Source organism: Chenopodium album, chromosome 24 (assembly GCF_948465745.1).
Source record: "Chenopodium album chromosome 24, dcCheAlbu1.1, whole genome shotgun sequence".
NCBI classification, from domain to species: Eukaryota; Viridiplantae; Streptophyta; class Magnoliopsida; order Caryophyllales; family Amaranthaceae; genus Chenopodium; species Chenopodium album.
In genome coordinates, this window is record NC_137857.1 from 2,097,372 (window position 1) to 2,118,286 (window position 20,915).

General features: G+C 35.5%; 2 protein-coding genes and 1 pseudogene across 2 annotated transcripts; 2 read left to right on the forward strand and 1 right to left on the reverse strand.

The window, feature by feature from the left end:
• Positions 1-1,967: 1,967 nt before the first annotated feature.
• Positions 1,968-9,138, forward strand: LOC145611169 (polyprotein of EF-Ts, chloroplastic-like). Its single transcript, XM_081666448.1, has 4 exons — positions 1,968-2,166; positions 3,278-5,063; positions 5,979-6,690; positions 8,156-9,138. Exons 2-4 carry the CDS (start codon positions 3,347-3,349, stop codon positions 8,805-8,807), a joined length of 3,081 nt encoding a protein of 1,026 aa, XP_081522574.1. The 5' UTR covers positions 1,968-2,166; positions 3,278-3,346; the 3' UTR covers positions 8,808-9,138.
• A 327-nt stretch (positions 9,139-9,465) lies between these two features.
• Positions 9,466-13,410, reverse strand: LOC145611170 (uncharacterized). Its single transcript, XM_081666449.1, has 9 exons — positions 13,273-13,410; positions 13,067-13,123; positions 12,826-12,923; positions 12,579-12,648; positions 11,774-11,822; positions 10,485-10,573; positions 10,348-10,395; positions 9,935-9,994; positions 9,466-9,830 (listed from the first exon to the last, which is right to left on the reverse strand). Exons 1-9 carry the CDS (start codon positions 13,330-13,332, stop codon positions 9,720-9,722), a joined length of 642 nt encoding a protein of 213 aa, XP_081522575.1. The 5' UTR covers positions 13,333-13,410; the 3' UTR covers positions 9,466-9,719.
• Positions 13,411-15,867: 2,457 nt separating this feature from the next.
• Positions 15,868-20,875, forward strand: LOC145612724 (potassium transporter 5-like; annotated as a pseudogene).
• The last annotated feature ends 40 nt before the right edge of the window (positions 20,876-20,915 follow it).

Below are 20,915 nucleotides of genomic sequence, written 5' to 3' on the forward strand. Positions count from 1 at the left end.
TCGATGATTCAAGTTTATAAATCGAATTGATAATTTATCCTTAATTTTAGCTGCTACAAGTAGAATATTTATCTTTCTAAAAGTGAACATAAAGTCCGTCTAAAATGAACATTTACGACAAATTAAATTTGCCGTCCAAAATTCACCGAGTAAAAGTATTAATAACAAAATACGTATTATAATTGATAATTGATGTTTCAAGTTTATGTATCAAATTGATAATTTGTCTTTAATTTTAGTTACTATAAGTTGAATATTAATCTTTCTAAATATGATCAAAAAGTCCATCTAAAATGAACATTTACAATAGAATTAATCTTAAGGTTAACTATACATCTATACTTATGAAACCAATAAATTAGAAAGAGAAAGTATCTCACTATCTTAGAGATATAAAATTTTAGAGGAACAAATATTCACGGGAAAGATAAATGATACTCCCTCCGTTTTAATTTGTTAGTCACATATACTATTTTGGGCGTTTCAAAAAAATCTACCCGTATTGAATGTATTCCACTTTTAACTAGTAGGTTTTATTTCCTATTTTATACATATTAAATTCTGATTGGTTAAATTAATTTATTATGCATTGATGACATGACTTTAAGTATAGAATTTATTCCCTTGAATTATGCAATTATGGTTGACAGTTTCCTAAAGAAATAAAAAAAAATTTAAATAAGGCAATCTATGAATTATTTTTGACTTTAATGTTAGATTCCAAATATTTTTCTTTTCTTATCTTCTATGATTGATTCTATATGGGACTATCATATTGAAACAGAGGGAGTATTTGAGGTTGATTGAATTTGTCATTAAAATGATTCATTAACTACAGACTTTTAAGTGAAGGAGACAACACATTCATCTCAAATTCTCGACCATTGTCGGCGACGCGGATTCAAAGTACTCCGGCATCGGAAGAAAAGGGCACGCGAATTCAACGTACTCCAGCACGCGGATTCTACGTTGATTGGGTTGCTGAGGTAGAGCAGTTGGAGTAGTTTTGGGGAGAAATCATTGAGCGATCTCGTTAATTTTATGAAGCATGTAATTTTGGTGGGTGTAGATAACGGGGGTAGATGGAAGATGGGGCTAAACGCACCGTTTAGAAAGAGGTGTAGGCGGAGTTACATACTCCTGGGTCTAGGGGTATATAATTACTTGAACTCACAAAGAAATTTGGATCCATTGAGCCCAAGGTCCCAAGGAGATAATAATACTTAAGCCACCAAGAATGTAATAAGAAGTAGTAGGGTCTAAGGTCCACTTTTGACATGGGGCCTGAACTACTAGAGACAGTTCTTGTGATGATCACATAGTAACAATTAATCCCTCCGTTTAATTAATTTTCTAATAAACCAAAAAAATAGGGCCTGTTCTCATACGTTTATTTTCAGTTCAGCTCAGTTCAGTTCAGTTCAGTTCCTAATTTCCTTCTCTTATAAAATATTCATTTCAGTTCAGTTCAGCTCAGCTCAGTTCAGTTCAACTGAGTTCAGTCAATGAAAATAGGCCCTTAGTGTAATCCAATAAATTAGTGTAGTGTGTTATTTTATTGGGACAGAGGAGTAATAGAGCTTAATAAGTATTTTATATTGCACACACATGCGTTGTGTGTTTCTTAACTTGTACGCCCTCTGTATCTTATTACTTGCTCCATTTCTCTGGGCACATATGCCGATGCAAATCTTTGATCAGAATTAATAATTTATTTATTGAAGTGATTCCAACAAATACCCACAACACAGTCAATCAAATTACCTGATACACATAAGGGTACATCGGTACATATACAAATACGATGATCAATTGAAGTACCCATTTTATTCGGCCGTGAACTGGGCCGATATCATGGCCAAGTAACCTTTATTGACATACATGGACTGCCTAATTGGGCTCAAAAATTGTGTAAAAAAATTTGGTATGGAAGCATTCATACAGTTATCACAATATTCAGAAATGAAGATAAGAAGCTAATGCCCTGCCTTTCATTTCCTTCTTCTTACTCACTTCCACAAAAAACACAGTGAAATAGAGAGAGACTGACACTCTTAGCTTCTCTAATTTCTGGGTTTATCCTACTTTTTCTGTGACTTTCAATTTTTAATTTCCAAATTTTATCACCCCTTTTGTTTGGAGATTATTCTTATTACAATTAGAAAGGTAAGAGCTTTCTCTTAGTTTGCAATACTAATTTTATGCAGTTTACTTCTCAATTGTTTTTTCTTGTTTTATATTGAATGATTCTTTGATTATTATCGGTTTATGTTGTGTTCTTGATTCTGGGTTTTGCTTTTTTTCTTCTGAAATTGTTGTATTAGTTAATTAATCATGCGTTTGAGCTACTAATTATGAAATTTAAGAATTTATTTGGTAATTTAATTTAAGTTGTAATTTAAATTGTTCATAGTTCAGCTTTATTCAAATGCTTCTGTCTGGATTTTTATTTATTTGTTTTATATTTCAAGGTACAATGCAAAAAGCTAATTTCTCTGTTCTAATTTATATTTACCCCTTTGATAAAAGTCTGCATTGTAGTAGAATTATCAATTTTGAACGGTTTATTGATTAATTGTGAGAAATTATGGTGTGTTTCTGTTATACCTAGTGTGAAAGGTCTTATATTTGTGTTAGTTTGTAGACTTGGAAAATGTAATGGAATTTGTGGCAATTGGCATTTGTAAAGTATATAGCATGACCAAAGTAATGGGGTTAGTTTAGTTTGGCTAACATATCAATTTTATAATTTAAACAAGCCTCACTTTTGCTGTGTTTTGAGCTTTAGATTATGGACCTTGTATGTTAGGAGTCATATGATGGTATTTTTGGTGGTAATAGTAGAGCATATGCTTGGTATTTAAACAACTGAGTGCATTTGATTCCCTGGAAGACCTTCGACGCAATGTAAACCTTTGCTTCACAGATTTCATGAAGATGAGTGTTTAGTCGAGTTTCTAGTAATTGTTTAATTAAGGTATTGACCAGATGATATTATATGTAGATGCCACACCGCAGGAAGCATGCTTAGCAAGTTAGCAATTTTCGTTATGTGGGCTGTTTTATCATTATCGTATGCTATTGCTATCCATTCTATGCTTCCAGGTGAAGAATGAGGCACGTGTAATGTATAGTGATATTGGCATGACATTGATAAAATACAACTTTCATCTAATTATAGAATTCCAGCAATATTTCATCATCTTAGATATGTTTATCAGTGTTGAAATGTTCGTAGTATGTTGGATGATTAAAGATTCTGATCATTGTTTTTCAGGTGCATAGATGATCTGCTAATTTCAGCAAAACAAAAAAGAGGAGACCACAACTTTATGCACTAGCCTAAATGACGCCTGTAATTCCTTGTTCAGTAAGCAATATTTCATTTATTCCTGGAAATGCATTTACGACAAGGAAGAGCAGGTGTTTTTCCAGATACTCTGGAAACCTTAAAAGGTCGTTAATATCCTCCCAAAAACATTCTATAGCCCTTCCACAAAGCATCACAGTATTTCAACAATTGAAAAATGGATGTTCAAGAATTCAGAAATTATCAGCCACAGGGACAGATGTTGTGTTAGAGGAACAAGATTCATCAGTGGCAGATGAAGCATCTGCTGGACCACCTGAAGAAGTTCAGACAAATGAGGAACCCTCCGCTAAATCTGATACAAGTGCTGCTCCTGCTCAGGTTAAGAGAAGACAAGGCAGGAAGAGTGAGATGCCACCTGTTAAGGATGAGGACCTAGTTGCTGGGGCAATATTTACTGGAAAAGTAAGGTCAATACAGCCATTTGGTGCTTTTGTTGATTTTGGAGCATTTACAGATGGTCTGGTGCATGTTTCCCAATTAAGTGCTAGCTTTGTAAAGGATGTCAATGATGTGGTTTCTATAGGCCAAGAGGTGAAAGTGAGACTATTAGAAGTGAATACTGAGACAAGGAGGATATCTCTTTCAATGCGTGACGATGATAGTAGCAGCAGGCCCCAGCAAAAGAAAGATGGTAGCAGTGACAAGGATAGATCACCTAGAAGGAGCTCCACTAGAAGTTCTCAAAAGAGAGAAGATGTGAAGAAAACCAAGTTTGTCCAGGGGCAAGATCTTGTGGGCACTGTTAAAAATTTTGCACGAAGTGGTGCTTTTATATCTCTTCCTGAGGGAGAGGAAGGATTTCTGCCGACATCAGAGGAACCAGATGATGGTTTTGGGAACGTTATGGGGAACACATCGCTGGAGGTTGGGCAAGAAGTTAAAGTCCGTGTGTTACGTATTTCAAGAGGCATAGTAACATTAACCATGAAGACAGCAGAAGATGTGAACAAGCTCGATTCAAAGTTGAATCAGGGTGTTGTCCATGAAGCAACAAACCCCTTTGTTGTTGCTTTCCGTAGAAACAAGGATATTGCTGCCTTTTTAGATGAGAGAGAAAAACCTGAGGAAGATGCATCTGCTGAAACCTCAAGCAAGGATGCAAGTGAAGTTAGTTCTGTAGATGATACATCAGAAAATGTTGAGGCTGCTGCTCCCTCCATTGAGGAAGAAGCAGAGAATCCAAACAGTGAAGAAGTTGCAATGACGAGTCAAGATGATGCTCCCGTTGCAGAAGATGAGACAGCAGCAATATCTGCTGTCCCTTTGGCTGACAATGAACAGACAACAAGTGATGCCTCTTCAGTTGTCCAGGAAGTTGAGGCAGAAACTCAACCTGAGATTGTAAGTGCAAAAGAAGACGTGCAAGTAGAGGTTCCCACTGATGAATCCATAGTGGAGACGTCTAGTCCTGACAGCAACCAGAGTGTTAGTGCCTCAAGTGCGGAAGATGAGGCAACATCACCAATACCTTCTCCCCCATCGGCTGAAGATGGAGAGACAAAAAGTGAGGTGTCTCCTCTTAGCCAAGTAGTAGAAACTCCAGCTGAGGATGTTAGTGCAAAAGAGGATGCTCCTGTAGAAATCCCTACTGATGCAGCCGGTGTTGAGACGACTTCTCCTGAGGCTAATGGGAGTATCAATGACTCAAGTGGACCAAATGGATCTTCCCCTCAGGGAAGCGCCTCCAAAGGTGGTTAAAATTCCCGTCTGTTAGTTCCTAATTAAAATTAAAATTTGCTAGATCTAAAAATATCTTAGTGCATATTATCACAACATTTTAAAGCTTTCAGGATGCCTTCTAAGTAACAGCATTTCTATTTCAAAATTATTTGTATCTTGTTTTTCTCCGTTTTAAAATCTCTAATCACAGTTTTGTGGAGCCTTTGGTTGAGTGAAATTCCCTGATTTTCTGAAGTGTATATGTAAGCACTGTGGAGATTGATGTAACCAATTGAACTCAAAAACGAGTTTTCAGAAATTTATGGTCAATTTTATATTTGTACTACCAGCATAAAGTGAGGTGTGGTTTGTTCTGGTTGAAGGATTATGTACTTTACCAAGTTTTCAAAGTGTACTTTCTCCCTGTCACAGACAAATATTTGGATTAATGTGAAACTTGTCTGGTGTTGTGAAGAACCCCCCTGCAAAAGCCATGTTTAGTCTAGAAGGTAAAACTGTGACAAACCTTTAGGATAGCTGAAGTCAACTTTTTTTTTTTTTTTTTTTATAATAAATTTTTCATGTGGTCTGTAATGTCTAGGTAGCTAAAGTCATTGTTTTGGTCTAAAATGCTTCTAGATTTCCTTCCCCACATTCCACTGCAATAACAAGAATGAATGGTAAAGAACTTACAAAGCATTAATTGTTGGATGTTTGTGAAACCAATCTACCCCAGGAAAAAGGCTGAAGCTCTCTTCATAGAGACAAGACATGCTTTATTTTCAATGAAAGCATAGAACTATTTGTTCTTTTTGGCCTTTACACAGAAAAATTACATGTCAAAGACTAATGTGCTCGGCTGATTCCTTTAAATAGGATCATGCATAAGCGGTAATCATTGCCTTATATTTACAGTTTCTGCATCCTTTTCTGTTTATGTGTGCAGCTGCTATATCTCCTGCTCTTGTTAAGCAGTTAAGAGATGAAACAGGAGCTGGGATGATGGATTGCAAAAAGGCATTATCTGAGACTGGAGGTGATATTGTTAAAGCACAAGAGTTTCTCAGAAAGAAAGGACTAGCCAGTGCAGATAAAAAAGCTAGCAGAACCACTGCTGAAGGGAGAATAGGTTCCTACATTCATGATAGCAGAATCGGTGTTCTAATTGAGGTGAATTGTGAGACAGATTTTGTTTCTCGGGGTGATATCTTTCGGGAGCTAGTCGATGATCTAGCCATGCAAGTGGCTGCATGCCCTCAAGTGGAGTACCTTTCTACTGATGATGTTCCAAAAGAAATTGTGAATAAAGAAACAGAAATTGAAATGCAGAAGGAAGATTTGCTGTCAAAACCTGAGCAAATCAGGTCAAAAATTGTTGAAGGGCGGGTTAATAAGAGGCTTGGAGACTTGGCTTTGCTCGAGCAGCCATACATCAAGGATGATAAAGTGGTTGTTAAGGATTGGGTGAAGCAGACGATTGCAACAATTGGAGAAAACATTAAGGTGAATAGGTTTGTGAGGTACAACCTTGGTGAAGGATTGGAGAAGAAATCCCAAGATTTTGCTGCTGAGGTGGCTGCCCAAACTGCAGCAAAACCATCCTCTGCACCAGAACAAGAGAAGCCTGCTGCAGCTGAAATTGAAAAACCAGTTGAGAAGTAAGTTATATTATGATTTTGCTCTTGTTACAGTATATAATATATAATAATATTATCCTATTTTACTTTAGACTTGATTAGAAGTGTCTGACATAGATGTCGGGTATGTGTATGTATCAGACATGGGCCTACACGATCATTTTATGGATATTTTCCATGTTTTTGTGTCATACCCATGTCTAAGTGTAGAGTATCCGACATTAGTACAGTAATACTTAATAACCTATGAAGGTTTAGAGTAACATAGATATTATTTAATGGCTCTTGTCACAGACCTCACGTTGCAAATTTGAAATGTTATGTTGTGTGCTATGACTGCTATCTGTCTATTCATACCTTTAAAATTTACAAAATTAGAATTCGTTCTTTCCTACGATCATTCGAATAACCTTGGTAAGTTATACAGTAAGTAATACACACTACAGTATTTTAGCCTCATTCTATGATACTTGAGCTTTTCTGGTAAATAACTAGTCTATCACCCTGCTTAGACTTCTGTGTACGACTTTTATAAGAAGTAATATATCCCTTGATCTGCTGGTTTACATTTTTAATGAGACTAATGAAGTGTTGAAAGTGATGTACTTCATAAATGATACATTCAGATATACGTTCATTCACCCATGCAAAGATTGAGCATATATCATAACATTTTTGGAAGTTTAAGGTTCAAGTCTACTGCATTGCTTCTGATCTTGTTATGAATTGTGTAATAATAAAAAAGAGTTGATACTGAAGTCTGGAATTTTAAATTTCTAGCAATCTATACATAAACAATAAAAATACATGTGTATACTCTTGCACTCGTTGTTGCAGGCATGGATCAGTAATTTTTGCATTCAAAATGGACATTATATTCCAACAATTGTTTTCAAGTGTCTGATTACTCACAGATTATGTGGGATCACTAATTAATCAAGGAGTGAAAGCTTTTTAGCTTCTAGTCAGCTATTGATGTTTTTGTTTAACATAAATTTCATGGCACAGCATATATTCTCTTATTCTTTCGTTTTCATGGTTGAGAACTTAAGGTTGTGAAAGGGACAAAATTTAATTATCTGTATCATACTTTACTAGCAGTAAAACAGCAGTCTCAACTTCATTTACTCGGTAATCTATAATCTGTATGCATCTCCACATCAGATATAATACTCCCAAACTTAAAACTACAACCATTAAATGAAGTTAAGGGTTTTGAGTCTCCTTGCTTAGCACCTAGGCCATATACTTATTCATAATAAGCAACACTTTATGTATTCTTTAGTCTCGTCTGCAATACCCTCCTAAATAACACTGACAGAATAGGTCATATATAAGCGCCTCTGGTATAACTTGTACTTAGTTTGAATTTAAACTTCTGTAGATTGGTGACAGATCGATGGTGATCACATATGTTGTTCTCTTCTTATGTGTCCTTTAAGTAACATGCTAATCTCAATTTCATTTACTTCAATGCATAATGCAGGGCACCAACAGTAGCAGTCTCAGCTGCCTTAGTCAAACAATTACGAGATGAAACTGGAGCAGGCATGATGGATTGCAAGAAGGCTCTTGCTGAGACTGGAGGGGACCTTGAGCAAGCTCAAGAGTATCTTAGAAAGAAGGGCCTATCTAGTGCTGAAAAGAAATCTAGTCGGCTTGCAGCTGAGGGAAGAATTGGGTCCTATGTTCATGACGCTCGCATAGGAGTGCTTCTTGAAATTAACTGTGAAACTGACTTTGTGGGTAGAAGTGAAAAGTTCAAGGAATTGGTGGATGACTTGGCTATGCAAGTTGCAGCTTGCCCACGGGTTGAGTATGTATCTGTCGAGGATATACCAGAAAGTATAGTGAGCAAGGAAAAGGAGATTGAGATGCAGAGAGAAGATATATTATCAAAGCCTGAGAATATCAGGGAGAAAATTGTTGAAGGAAGGATTTCAAAGCGGTTAGGAGAACTCGCTCTTTTGGAGCAGTCCTACATCAAAGATGACAGTATCCTGGTGAAGGACCTTGTGAAGCAAACTGTGGCTGCACTCGGGGAGAACATTAAAGTTCGGAGGTTTACCCGATACACCCTTGGTGAGCAAATTGAAAGTCCTAACACAGAAACTGAAGCTTCAGAAGTTGAGGTTTAGTATTCAATAGATAATATCATAGCATCTGAAGAAAGTTTCCAAATAACCTGTTCAGGTTGGTGGGACTTATAATTTCAGAAAGGATAGTCTAATTCTTTCGAGTTTGTTGTATCTTTAAAAGGCAGTTTTTGTTTGCTTTTGTTGCCTTTGTCTTCTATAATCATCATATATATAGCTCAAGTACCAACAATTATGGTCGTATGGAGAGAAGTCGATGTAGAGACAGAAAGAGGCTGCATCTTCAATTGTAATTTTAAGTTGGGAGGAAACCATAAAACCTTTTTGTAAAGGTGTTTTTGAGGCTTTTATGTATATGTTTATTTTTCACATAGATTACTCAGTGTGTACAACATTTCCAGCTACTCTATTCAGCTCTGTACATCATCCAATTATTTAGCAAAATATTACTCTGGTTTTCTTCTGTAAACAATCAATCTGATGCAAAATTTTGCTTCATATGGCTGTCTATCAGTTCATTTGAAGCTAATGAGCAGTGAGGCCGGTGACCAAACTTTTCTCTCGCGTTCAGTCACATGCTATTGAATTTTCGTAAATAACAGAAGAAAAAGTTGTTGCCAACAAATTATTCAGTGTATAATCCATGTGCTGTAAGCATCTAATAATCCCAACCAGTACTCCGCACTATGTAGTATTCAAGTAACAAGAAAAATAGTTTCATGGATTCTCTGAGAAAGAATTAATAGCCTGTGTAGCTTTCAATTGTGTCAGACTAAGGGAAAAAGAACATGTATTTTACAGGGGATAATGTGTATAATTTCTAGTTGCCTGACTAGACATTTGAAGAGTCTAAATTCCCTTCTTTACTTCCTACAAGAGAGCATTTTCTGAAACGCTGATTCATGTCAAATTCTGTTGGCGAAAGATTTGAAGAAATCACGACCATCTGCAACGTTAAACACCAGTTCCAGCTGCTGGTGTGGGCACAAATCGCCAGAGGTCTACTGCTATATCAACCTCTTTTTTCTTATGGAACTTGTACAGTTGTGGGACATCATATCGAAGCTGGGAAAAAATAAAAAAGAGGAAAAAAAAAAAGAATAAAACTGCTATATCCTGCAGGAGACCATTATATTTGCTCTCTACAGAGGAAAATTAGTCGTACTAACCTCACACAATACCTCAGCACTTTTAGCATTATAGTCTCGCAAGGCTGTCTTTCCCACATGCTGAACATTGGCACAACCAAAGAAAGATATAAAGAAAACAAAGATTAAGAATACAATAGTGATTCATAGCATAGGCTCTGAACTCAACCTACTAAAATTGTTAAATGTACACAGAACTTAACAGAATCATGTAAATGTTACAAGTCACAAACTAACTCAGGGATATCATATCTACAAGAAAGATCAACAAGGAAACAGCTCATGAGCTCATTAGATAAACCAGAGGGCCAAAACAACCCTTAACTATAACTTCCAACAAGTTACTACTAAACCCAATTCCTTACACGTAGAGATTAGATTAAACTTGTTAATTATCACATAATTGGGTGACAGTTTCAATTTAAAAGACTCACATCTCTTGTTGTTGTTTTATGCAAAGAATATACTGCTTGAGAAGCAACCTGAGAAACAAGTTTCAAGAAGTAAAAATCAGCAAATCACAAAGAAGTGCACCATTTGAAAATATATCGAGCTAGCTGCAATACAGTACCTTCAAAGCTACAGACAGAAAGTCCATGTCAGCTCCCTTATTGCGGGTTCCAAAAGGAGGATTCATCACAACTGTATCAATGGTTTTCCCTAAAATAATTCACTAATATTGTTTCAGAACATGAAATCTAACTGTCTGTTTTGATGTTATAACGAAAAAAAATACAATATGTAACTAAGTGCTGACAAAAAGACAACACTAGCATAATGTCAGAAGAAAATTAACTGAATTCTGCAGATGCCCCTCAAAATAAATTATAGGTCACATGTATAAAACAAATAAATCCTTTTAACTTTAATTGTATTAAGAGGAAATAATGTAATAGGTTCCCTGAATTCGGTAGATGTAGTTAAGATTGACAAGTTATCAAAGAATATAAAGACAGCATGTGTTATATTTGTGCCCTTTCTGTTTGCAACTAAGTAAATACCTCCTTGAAGTCTTATTTTACACATTATCTCATCTAAGAAATTCAAAATAGACAAAATGATCAACAATGGCCAATGAGCATAGCGCTTCAGAGTTTGTAAGGCTCATCAATAAGATTCAAAGTGGTGGACCTCCTGACAAACTTCTAACATAAAAAACTTTCTAAATTCTGAAGAATCAAGATTCAACCATTTCTTGTTCCCACCTTCTGCCCACCACCAATATTAGAACTTCAGGATCACCGTCCATGGATCAGAAAAGGTCAGCATAGCAGGATTGCATTAGACTTTAATTATTATAAAGACCTTGTTTTAAAGAAAGCATAGAAGTGCATAAATGACAACCTTTCTATTCTACATTATGAATAAGCAAATAATTACTGAAACCAGTGCATATAAACCATGCCTGAGGCACTGGAACATAAAATCTAAAGCAAGAAAGCCATGACTGCCTCTAAGGTGCCTCAAGGAGCATCAGCATTGAATCAGGAATTTTGATGTTCTATCTTCCTATGATATCACATTATGTTGCTAATTGTTCATTACTATGAGATTTTTGATGGTTTAATTGTTTGCTTTACCCTTAACTAAGGAGTAAACCTTTAACCTCTTAACTTATGGCTCTAAGATCCTTGCCTACTCGATGTGCCTCATGTCTTTCAAAACAACATTGAAGATTGAAGCTTTATAATAAATAAATACTTCTTGAAGGAGCATATTCATATAATCTGCTAACATAATTTAACAATATGTAGAATACACCTAACATTTCAGGCAATAATTTTTTTTTAATTTTTTTTTTTTTAAATGAACTTGAAACTACATTAGAGAAGAAATCACAGAGGTATAGGGGAAAATTACCTCGGCATCCCAAGTTCCGGATATCGCATTGGACAAAATTTATATCCAACTGCATATATATACAATTAAACATATGGTTAAATCATAAAAACAGATCTATCAAATATATACCAGCATAGATGCTGGGTCAGGTAAAAAACAATTTAGTTACAATTTTGCTATCAAATTTCTGCTAATTACAGATTATATGTTATCCTCTTCCACTTAGCATCCACCCCTTTCACCTTCCTAGGGAGAAAAAAGTAGTAGACTAAAAACTAACAAGGAAAGCCAACAAAAGCTACAAGCCTACAACCAAGAGCAAAGGAGAAGATAGTCAGCTCTAATAAAGAGAATTTAGGAGAAATGAATGAAGCCAGTAACACTAAGCAAAAGCCATTGCTTGTCATCAGGTGGAAAGATTAGATTGGACATTATTTGCCTTGTTTAGGCCACTTAAGCTTAATTGATAATTGAAAGCGATCAGCATCAACTAAATGTAAAGCTCAATGTTGATATACTGAGACGAAAGACCTTTATTAGCTTTAACTCAGTCTAGCTAAGTAAGTGGGATTCCAAATGTAATACAAATAAATCCATCAAGCTCCACGAACGCCCTTAGGTAGTCAACAACTCTTCAAATTATAATCACAGTTTGTCAGGGGTTATTCAATATTTCGTAATAGATACGGAGTAAAAGTAATGCCCATCTAGTTCCTTAAACCTCAAATTTTCAATAAACAAGCATCAAAAGGCCAGTAGCATCAGCATATTGAATAATGTATTAAAATGACAAAACTACAACACACATATAGATATATAATACCTCTAGATCTTCTGCATTTAAGTATGCAATTTCAAGGGATTCAGCGTCCACATCGAAACCTATGACATGACTGTTAATAGCAATCAACTTCAGCCCAAGAAAATAGAAGACAACAAACAAACATTCAAACAAACATGACTGAAATACTTCCCACATTCAGTCATATGATAAAAGCTCGATTTTCGGACAAAGGACATTAAACATCAAATCAAGCAATCATGCTCACAGAAATGCTAGAAATACTCACTCTGCACCCAAAAGGGCAGCAGCAATTCCTAATGTGCCACACCCACAACCAAAATCAGCCACCACCTTATCACTTACATCTCCATATGAATTCTCTGCCTACCCAATTCAAGAAACAAAAATACCCATCAATTATTGGTCCAATAAATAGATCATATTACAAAAAGATTAAAACTTTCAAATGATATTAACAACAAAATAAAGTTATACTAATAAAGAAATTAATTGGGATTATAACATACAGTGTATAACATTCGAGAAGCAATGTGAGGGCCAGTTGGGTATTGTTCAAGTTCAATCTGCAGCAACAAAGGAGTAATATCCAACACTAATTAACATATGTAAAAACCTGAATTAAGAAAAGTGTTGTGCAATAATTTATTGAAAATTAAGAAAATTTGGGAGGAATGAGAAGAATTTGTATGTTGGGTTTTAAAGAAATTTATACCTTTGGAGAAGTAAACTGATCAAGATTTCCGAGGAGACCCTCTAATTGCTTCAGCTTCATCTTTCTGCCTAATTTCTAAGAACAGTATTTACTTCTTAATGTATTATTTTGGGACAACCCAGTGTTTGGACGAGGGGTTAAAGAAACAATAACACCAGCCAGATCCACAAATGTGGAACAGAATGCGAGATGGCAGTAATGCGCATACAAGAGGCATGTACGAAAATGAGGAAAATGACTATTTAAAGGCAAATTGGATGGTTCCACGATCCAATTAAACTCTCGTAGGGTATTAGGGACCACGGTAAACATCTCGGTAGTTTTTATTTCCGAGCGAAAAAGGTCAAAAAAAATTACAAAATTTTTGAGGCTTCGGGGCCCGATGGCGAAAAGTGTTGAAACCCTAAACCTGTCAAAAACTTACCCGACCCGAGGACTCGACCTGAACTGACAAAGATCAGAACCTAACTTATACTCAAACAATTGGGTGAAGTATAGCCTTCAAATTTGCCACTTTTCGCCTCCGGACCCCAAAACCTCAAAATTTCCTTAAAAACCGTAGATTATAACCTTCAGTTTTGTAATTTTTTAACCTTTTTTCGCCCAGAAATAAAAATTGCCGAGATTTTTACCATGTTCCTTAATACCCTCCGTAAGTCCTATTAGGTCGGTGGAACCATCCAATATCCCCTTAAATAGTCATTTTACCTGTTCGCAACTTGCACCAATTTTGTAAACTCAAGCCTATAACGGACGTTTATGACAACATATAATGATCATATATGGTTTCAAACGGCATTATCTGACCCCGAAATGTATCCCTTAGGGTCTCAAGGCTTTTCGTCACCAGACCCTGACATCTCAAAATTTCCACAAAAACGTGGATTATAGCCTTTAATTTTGTAATTTTATAACCTTTTTTCGCCCGGAAATAAAAATTGCCCAGATATTTGCCATGGTCCCTAATACCGGGAGTCAAATTGGGTCAGTGGAACCATCTAATACGCCCTTAAACGGTCATCTTACCCGTTCACAACTTGTATTGACTTCATAAACTCAAGCCTGGCCTACCACGTACATTTATGACAACATATAATGATTATATATAGTTTCAAATGGCATTATATGACCTCCAGATATATCCTCTAGGGTCTCAACACTTTTATCCATCAAGCCCCGAAACCTCTAAATTTCCTCAAAAAGCGTGGATTATAGCCTTAAATTTTGTAATTTTTTGACCTTTTTCGCCTGAAAATAAAAATTGCCGAGATTTTTACCATGTTCCCTAATACCCTCCGGAAGTCCTACTAGGTCGGTGGAACTATCCAATATGCCCTTAAACGGTCATTTTACCCGTTCGCAACTTGCACCATTTTGTAAACGCAAGCCTATAACGGACGTTTATGACAATATATAATGATTATATATGGTTTGAAACGGCATTATATGACCCCCGAGATATATCCCTTAGCGTTTCATGACTTTTCGTCACCAGGCCAAGAAATCTAAAAATTTCCTCAAAAATGCGGATTATAGCCTTTAATTTTTTAATTTTTTTAACCTTTTTTCAACCGGAAATAAATATTGTCGAGATGTTTTCCATGGTCCCTAATACCCTCCGGAAGTCAAATCGGGTCAGTGGAACCATCTAATACGCCCTTAAATGGTCATTTTACCCATTCACAACTTGTAGTGATTTCGTAAACTCAAGCCTACCACGGACGTTAATGACAACATATAATGATCATATGTGGTTTCAAACGGCATCATATGACCCATGAGATGTATCCCTTAGGGTCTCAAGGCTTTTCGTCATCGGACCCTTAAATTTCAAAATTTCCTCAAAAAGCGTGGATTATAGCCTTCAATTTTGTAATTTTTTGACCTTTTTACGTCCGGAAATAAAAATTGCCGAGATTTTTACCATGGTCCCTAAAACTCTCTGGGAGTCCAATTGAGTCGGTGGAACCATCCAATATGCCCTTAAACGGTCATTTTACCCGTTCACAACTTGTAGTGATTTCATAAATTAAACTCAACCCTATTTCATATACTCAACCCCACCACGGACGTTTATGACAACATATAATGATCATATGTGGTTTCAAACAGCATCATGTGACCCCGAGATGTATCCCATAGGGTCTCAAGGCTTTTCGTCACCAAGCCTAAAATCTCAAAATTTCCTCAAAAAGCGTGGATTATAGCCTTTAATTTTGTAATTTTTGACCTTTTACCGTCCGGAAATAAAAACTGCTTATATGTTTACCATGGTCCCTAATACTCTCCGGAAGTTCAATTGAGTTGGTAGAACCATCCAATATGCCCTTAAATGGTCATTTTACCCGTTCACAACTTGTAGTGATTTTGTAAGCTCAAGCCTACCACGGTCCACGGACGTTTATGACAACATATAATGATCATACGTGGTTTCAAACGACATCATATGACCCTGAGGTATATCCTCTAGAGTCTCAACAAGTTTCGCCATCGGGCCTTGAGACCTTTCCTCAAATTTTCAAACCAAAAAAATAAAAAGTTAAAAAAAATCTTACTCCAAAAAGTAGTGAATGGGTGAAAGAAAAATCAATCGTTATGACTCTTGATATCGAATCTGCTAAAGTTAAAGGAAATCATGCTCATGCTGCTAAGGTTAGTCCATTTCCAACTTTCTTTTTCACATAGTCTTGTTAGGTTGGTGTCGATTTCTATCAGTCATTCCGATAATTGGATGCACGGTACATCTAATGTTATTTTGTTTTCACTTCTATATGCATGCTCGTTTGGTAAAACATGAATTCTCGAACAAGAAAATGAGTAAAATAAGAAGAAAAGTTAGAAAAGTGTGTGGTGCACTGATGCATAAGTTTTTGAACAAGTTTTCTTTCCTTTTTTTTTTTGTTTTTTAAAGTAAAGTGCTTGATAATTTTTATGGTTTATTTCTGAATTATTTTCAAGAGAAATTGTCAATAATCAAAAGAATTCTCTCAATATATTTTTTTTATGGTTTACTTCAAATTTACTGTTTTTTTTTTTTTTTTTTTTTTTTGTGGGAGAATTATTATACGGAGTAGTATATGATTACAAATATCATTAATAGTATTTTATATATTCGGAATTATAAAAAGGTTGACATATTAAAAATAATGATTTTAAATTAATAATGGTGCAATCTTAATGAAGTGACAGTTTGTATGCACATTTAATTGGGAAATTAATTAATTAATTTTGGTTGGTTTATTGAATTAGGATGCAAGTTGGGGAGTGATATTGACGTTGGCATTCCAAAGTATTGGAGTAGTTTTTGGAGACCTTGGAACATCACCATTGTATGTGTATTCAAGCACATTTCCTAACGGAGTTAAACACAAGGAAGACAATGTTGGAGTTCTTTCTCTCATCTATTATACACTTACTTTGATGCCCGTTATCAAATATGTCTTCATCGTCTTAAAGGCTAATGACAATGGCAATGGTATATATGTTTATATTTCTATGTGAGAGAATAAGTTATGTACTTTCTATTACAACTGTAGTATGTGTATTATCAAGGGAGGGGCTCATAAGGGTTCGGCCCCTATTATTTCTCTAAGGGGGCGTTTGGTTCACGAAATATAGGTATGAGGTATGGGTTTAGAATGACTAAAACCCATACCATATGTTTGGTTGACAAAAATATGAATTTCAAACCCATACCTCAAACCCATGAGGTATGGGGTTTAGAAACCTTGGGGGGGAGGTGGGTTTGGCTCATTCCAATCCTTTAGGTATCAAATAAAAGGAGAGAATAGTGAGATATTCCATTCCAGAATTACACCAAACACATGGTATTAAGTATCAAGTTCCAACCCGATACCACCTTAACCCCATTCCTGATTCCAACCCCATACCACTTTGTGAACCAAACGCCCCCTAAGAGTTATTAGACAAGCGTGATAAAAATAGTATTTTATCGAGACCTTAAATTTTTACGCTCGAATTGAATCATGTGACAAATACACAACTTTTTCAAGTTGGTTCAAATAAATGAAAATTAAAATCTAATACAACATAGATACTTTTACTACTTAATTAGGAAAAATTAATATTTAGGGTCTGTTCATATTTACTTAATTTCAGTTCAGTTCAGCTCCAATCAGTTCAGTTTAGTTCCAATCAGTTCAGTTCAGTTCTTAATTTCTCTCTCACATAAAATATTCATTTCAGCTCAATTCAGTTCAGTTCAGTTCAGTTCAGTTCCAATCAGTTCAGTTCAGTTCAGCTCCAATCAGTTCAGTTCAGCTCAATTCAGTAAATATGAACAGGCTCTTAATTAATTTTTTATCGAGACCTTAATTTTTACGCTCGAATTGAATTATGACATCATTACAAATTTATTTCATTATTTACAATTTTACAACTACAAATCCAAAATGGTATGTATTTTTTTACATATATTGTACATGTATCGTGATATGTTATTTGCATCTATTGGCCCATACAAGTTGTGTAAAGTAAAATTTTTAGATCAAACTCGCATATTTTTTTTTCTTATAGTGATTTATTATTTAATAATCATATTTTAATTGTATGTAACAAGCTTCTATAATAGTTAAGTGAGGTCAATTGATTTCATTTCTTTTAAACTTGACACCGGTCAAATTATTGTTTTTTGTAAATAGTTAGATATCTATAATTTTAATTAGAAGTTGTTAAATTTCATAACTTGGCCCCCATATCCTTTAGTCTAAGATCCGTCACTGTGTATTATTGTGGTGCATTTATTGTCAATTTGTCACTCTTGATTTTTTTTTTTCCCTAAATGAATTTGTAACCTTCTTATTTAATTCGTATTTATTACCTTAATCATTTTCTTAATATGATAGTATGATACCTTACAAGTTACAATAGGACCTGAGTAGGTCATAGTCTCATGGACCACTACAAGCCCAATTAACCACTTAAAATTAGGCCGTTTGTGAAAAAGTTAAAAGTTAGTCATATGTTTCTAATATTATTACTACGTATTATTGTGCACCCTTCACAATCAAGTTTGATTTCGCTTTTGATATCTTATTAATTTTTGTGGGAAATAGGTGGAATTTTGCGTTGTATTCTCTATTATGCCGAAAGGTAAAAGTTGGTTTGCTACCAAATCAACAAGGAAGATCGAGAAGTAGCACACTACGAAAATCATTATTCATCAAATTATAGAGGAAGAGAAAGAGGACTGCCTTCTAAGGTTCAAAACTCTTTAGAAAATAGTTCATTTGCCAAATATGCTCTCTTATTTGCCACACTTCTTGCTATTTCACTTGTGATTGGAGACGGTGTTTTTACTCCTTGTATGTCAGGTAATACATCCTACCTTTTCTTTTTGGCTAATTTAATTTTTGGGTACCATATTATTTACTTTATTTGGAACTAATAAAGTAATTCATTTAGACATGACAGTGTTATTTGCTATTGGAGGGATCAAAGGAGCTTCGTCTGCTTTAACTGATGGTACGTGTTAATACTCCCACTGTTTCTTTTTTAAAAGACGTACGTACGAGGTTGACCTTCTTGTAATATTGATACTACGTACAAGTTACAACTATATAAAATGTTGTTGTTGTACACTTGTGCAATAGTAGTGTAATGTATGTACTTCAATTAATTTCAATTATTGATGAAATGGGTTAAAATTGGGTCAGGTCAAGTAAATTATCCATGCATTTCATATGAACCATTGGAATCTTCATATACAATTCTTGAACATTATTGTCTACGTAGTACATGATTGTATTGGTAGTTAAAATGCGAAATTATTTCATATGAAGTGATTTTACTCACACCTATATAAATAATTATGATTAACTTCTCTTGCAGAAATGGTTGTTTGGATGTCAATTGCCATCTTAATCTTCCTCTTCATGATGCAAAAATGTGGAACTGATAAAGTCGGATTTAGTTTTGCTCCTATACTTACCCTTTGGTTTATATTTAATGGTGTTGTTGGTATCTACAATTTCATCAAACACGATCCATTAGTTATTAGGGCCGTAAATCCATGGGAATTCATTCAGTACTTCAAGAGGAACGGCAAAGATGGCTGGTCCTCTCTCGGCGGTATCATTCTTTGTATCACCGGCAATTATTTTCCCTGTTTTTTGTTATAAATTTTTTTCGGGCATTCTAAAATAGTATATGTAAAAAGTTGTTGACGTAACATATGTATGATGCAACATCTAATGCAGGAACCGAAGCATTATTTGCTGACCTCGGGCATTTTTCAGTTCGATCAATCCAAATCAGTATGACTGCAGTTGTATACCCTGCTATTATCTTGCAGTATACTGGTCAAGCATCTTACCTTAGCAATCATACATTGGAAACGCTTTCTACAAATCTGTACCAGGTAACAAACTAATCAACAAATTATGTATAAAATGCATTGAGTGACATATTTTTTTGCTCAATATTTGACTTTTATTGTTACAGGTCCATTATATTGGCAGATGTTTGTCGTGGCAGTCGTCCTAGCTGCAATCATAGCTAGCCAAGCAATGATTTCGGGGGCTTTCTCTATCATTCATCAATCTCTGGCTCTAGGATGCTTTCCTCGAGTCAAAGTTGTTCATACATCGGCCAAATTTGAAGGCCAAGTTTATGTACCAGAACTCAACTATTTGCTCATGTTTGCATGTATTTTTGTTACACTTGGATTCGGAACTAGCACAAACATTGGCAATGCTTATGGTAAGCTACATTCCTTAGTAGAACGAGATAGTAATACGTCATATTTTTTTAAGTAAACAACTTGGTTGTGTTAATCATTCTATGTACTACAGGAATCGCGGTTGTCTTTGCAGAGGCTATAACCTCGTCATTCATGGTTCTTGTGATGATACTTGTATGGAAGACGCACATAATACTTGTGCTTTTGTATATCTACTGCATTTTGTCTGTCGAGTTGGTTTATTTGAGCGCGGTGCTCTCCAAGTTTGTTCATGGAGGATATCTTCCAATAGTATTTGCTTTGGTATTAATGACCATGATGTTCACATGGAATTATGCCTATAGAAAGACTTACTATTATGAGCTCGATAACAAGGTTTCGACTGAGAAGCTTAGAGAGATAGTTGATCTGTCTAACTTGTGTCGTGTACCGGACTTGGCTATCTTCTACTCACAGCTCGTCCATGGCATCCCACCCATCTTTGCATGCTACTTGGGGAATGTGAATGCCTTCCACTCTGTCCTTGTTTTCACGACTATCAAGTCGTTGCATATCAGCAAGGTGCCACAGGAGGAACAGTTTCTCTTCCGAAGGGTGGATCCAAAGGCTCTTTTGTTTCGATGTGTGGTAAGGTATGGTTACACAGATATTCATGATGATACAGAAGGGTTTGAGAAGTCATTGATCATAAAATTGGTTGAGTTCATCAGAAAATACGAAAAGACAAATGAAGAGAAAACCGCGCATAATGAAGAATTAATAGAGAGTGACGTATGTAATGAAGAATTGGCAGAAGAGGTCGAACAAGAAGTAGAGATTGTTCGAAAGGCAGCAAATCTTGGGGTGGTGCATATGATGAGTGAAAGCGAAGTGATTGCGAAAAAAGATTCTAACAGTATTTGAAAGAATGCTAAACATGAATGCAATTTCTTACCAAGGCCCT

Bases quoted from the DNA above. Each gene is read 5' to 3' on its own strand.
- LOC145611169 (XM_081666448.1), top strand. From the start codon at position 3,347: ATGACGCCTGTAATTCCTTGTTCAGTAAGCAATATTTCATTTATTCCT. The intron at 5,064-5,978 runs GTGGTTAAAATT...TTATGTGTGCAG, and splicing joins TCAGGGAAGCGCCTCCAAAG to CTGCTATATCTCCTGCTCTT. The intron at 6,691-8,155 runs GTAAGTTATATT...TGCATAATGCAG, and splicing joins ATTGAAAAACCAGTTGAGAA to GGCACCAACAGTAGCAGTCT.
- LOC145611170 (XM_081666449.1), bottom strand. From the start codon at position 13,332: ATGAAGCTGAAGCAATTAGAGGGTCTCCTCGGAAATCTTGATCAGTTT. The intron at 12,649-12,825 runs GTGAGTATTTCT...TGCTATTAACAG, and splicing joins GCTGCCCTTTTGGGTGCAGA to TCATGTCATAGGTTTCGATG. The intron at 9,831-9,934 runs GTTAGTACGACT...ATTTTTTCCCAG, and splicing joins GTGCTGAGGTATTGTGTGAG to CTTCGATATGATGTCCCACA.